Genomic DNA, 978 nt, shown 5'->3' on the forward strand with positions numbered 1-978 from the left:
AGCTTGGAAAAGGTAGGAACAGCCCCGCTGGTCCTGAGCCCCTGGCAGTGGAGGGGGTCCTGTGGCCACCTCCCTTGTGCCCTGGAATTGCGCTTGGTTGGGGGGGGGCCTTCCCACAGCCACGGCGCTCATCCTGGGCCTGGGTTCCAGGCGGCCTTGGGGGCCCATGGTCTGAGCCCCACGGGGGTGGGGAGTGGGGCGGTAAGGGAGGGGCAGGGCCTAACCACTGCCCACCTCGGCAGCCCCACTGTGCGCCTGTCCAGGTCTGGGGTGTGGAACCGGGCTCGGGTCAAGGCTGGGGTGCCAGAACCCTGGGGAGCAGGCCGTCGTCCATGCCTGAGCCCCTCCACGCCCCACCCCCATGCTCAGGGCCCGGTGTGCGTCAGTGCCAGGCTGCGGCTGGCCGAGCGCAGGCTGCAGCGGCTGCAGGAGGTGCAGGCGAAGCGGGAGCTGTTGCGCGGGGAGCTGGCTGAGACCCAGGGCCGGCTGATGCTGGAGCCCGGCCGCTGGCTGGAGCAGTGTGAGTCTTCCAGCCCCGCCCAGGGACCCCGGACTGCCAGCCCTGCCCAGCACCCCGGTCCAACCATTTTACCCCAGGCCCAGGGGGCGGCGGGGTACCCGGAGGCTGGGAGGGGGAGGGGCGACGCCTCGGCCTCGCGGGGACCCGGGCCTGACCGGCTCTCCGCTCCTCCCGACCCCTGCAGTCGAGGTGGACCCGGGGCTGGAGCCCGAGTCGGCTGAGTACCTGGTGGCCCTGGAGCGCGCCACCGCCGCCCTGGAGCAGTGCGTGAACCTGTGCAAGGCCCACGTCATGATGGTCACCTGCTTCGACATCAGCGCGGCCGCCCCCGCCACCGCCCCGGGGCCCCAGGAGTGGACGTCTGAGGCTGGGCCACGGGCCCCTGGGGGGAGGGCACCAGGGGCGTCGGGGGGCTCGTGGATGGGACCTGGGATGGAGCGAGGATGTGCTGGGGGTCG

At 72.7% G+C, this 978-nt stretch overlaps 1 protein-coding gene across 1 annotated transcript in view; it reads left to right on the plus strand.

The window, feature by feature from the left end:
• Positions 1-978, plus strand: part of LOC104980906 (kinesin-like protein KIF26A) — a gene marked incomplete at its 5' end in the record, with an annotated part of 5158 nt that overhangs the window by 2634 nt on the left and 1546 nt on the right. The window contains 3 exons of the mRNA XM_010829752.1: positions 3-12; positions 370-520; positions 705-974. Coding sequence (XP_010828054.1) covers positions 3-12; positions 370-520; positions 705-974 — 431 coding nt within the window. The remainder of the gene's footprint in view (positions 1-2; positions 13-369; positions 521-704; positions 975-978) is intronic.

The sequence above is a fragment of the Bison bison genome, unplaced genomic scaffold (assembly GCF_000754665.1).
Source record: "Bison bison bison isolate TAMUID 2011002044 unplaced genomic scaffold, Bison_UMD1.0 scf7180017858866, whole genome shotgun sequence".
Classification (NCBI taxonomy): Eukaryota; Metazoa; Chordata; class Mammalia; order Artiodactyla; family Bovidae; genus Bison; species Bison bison.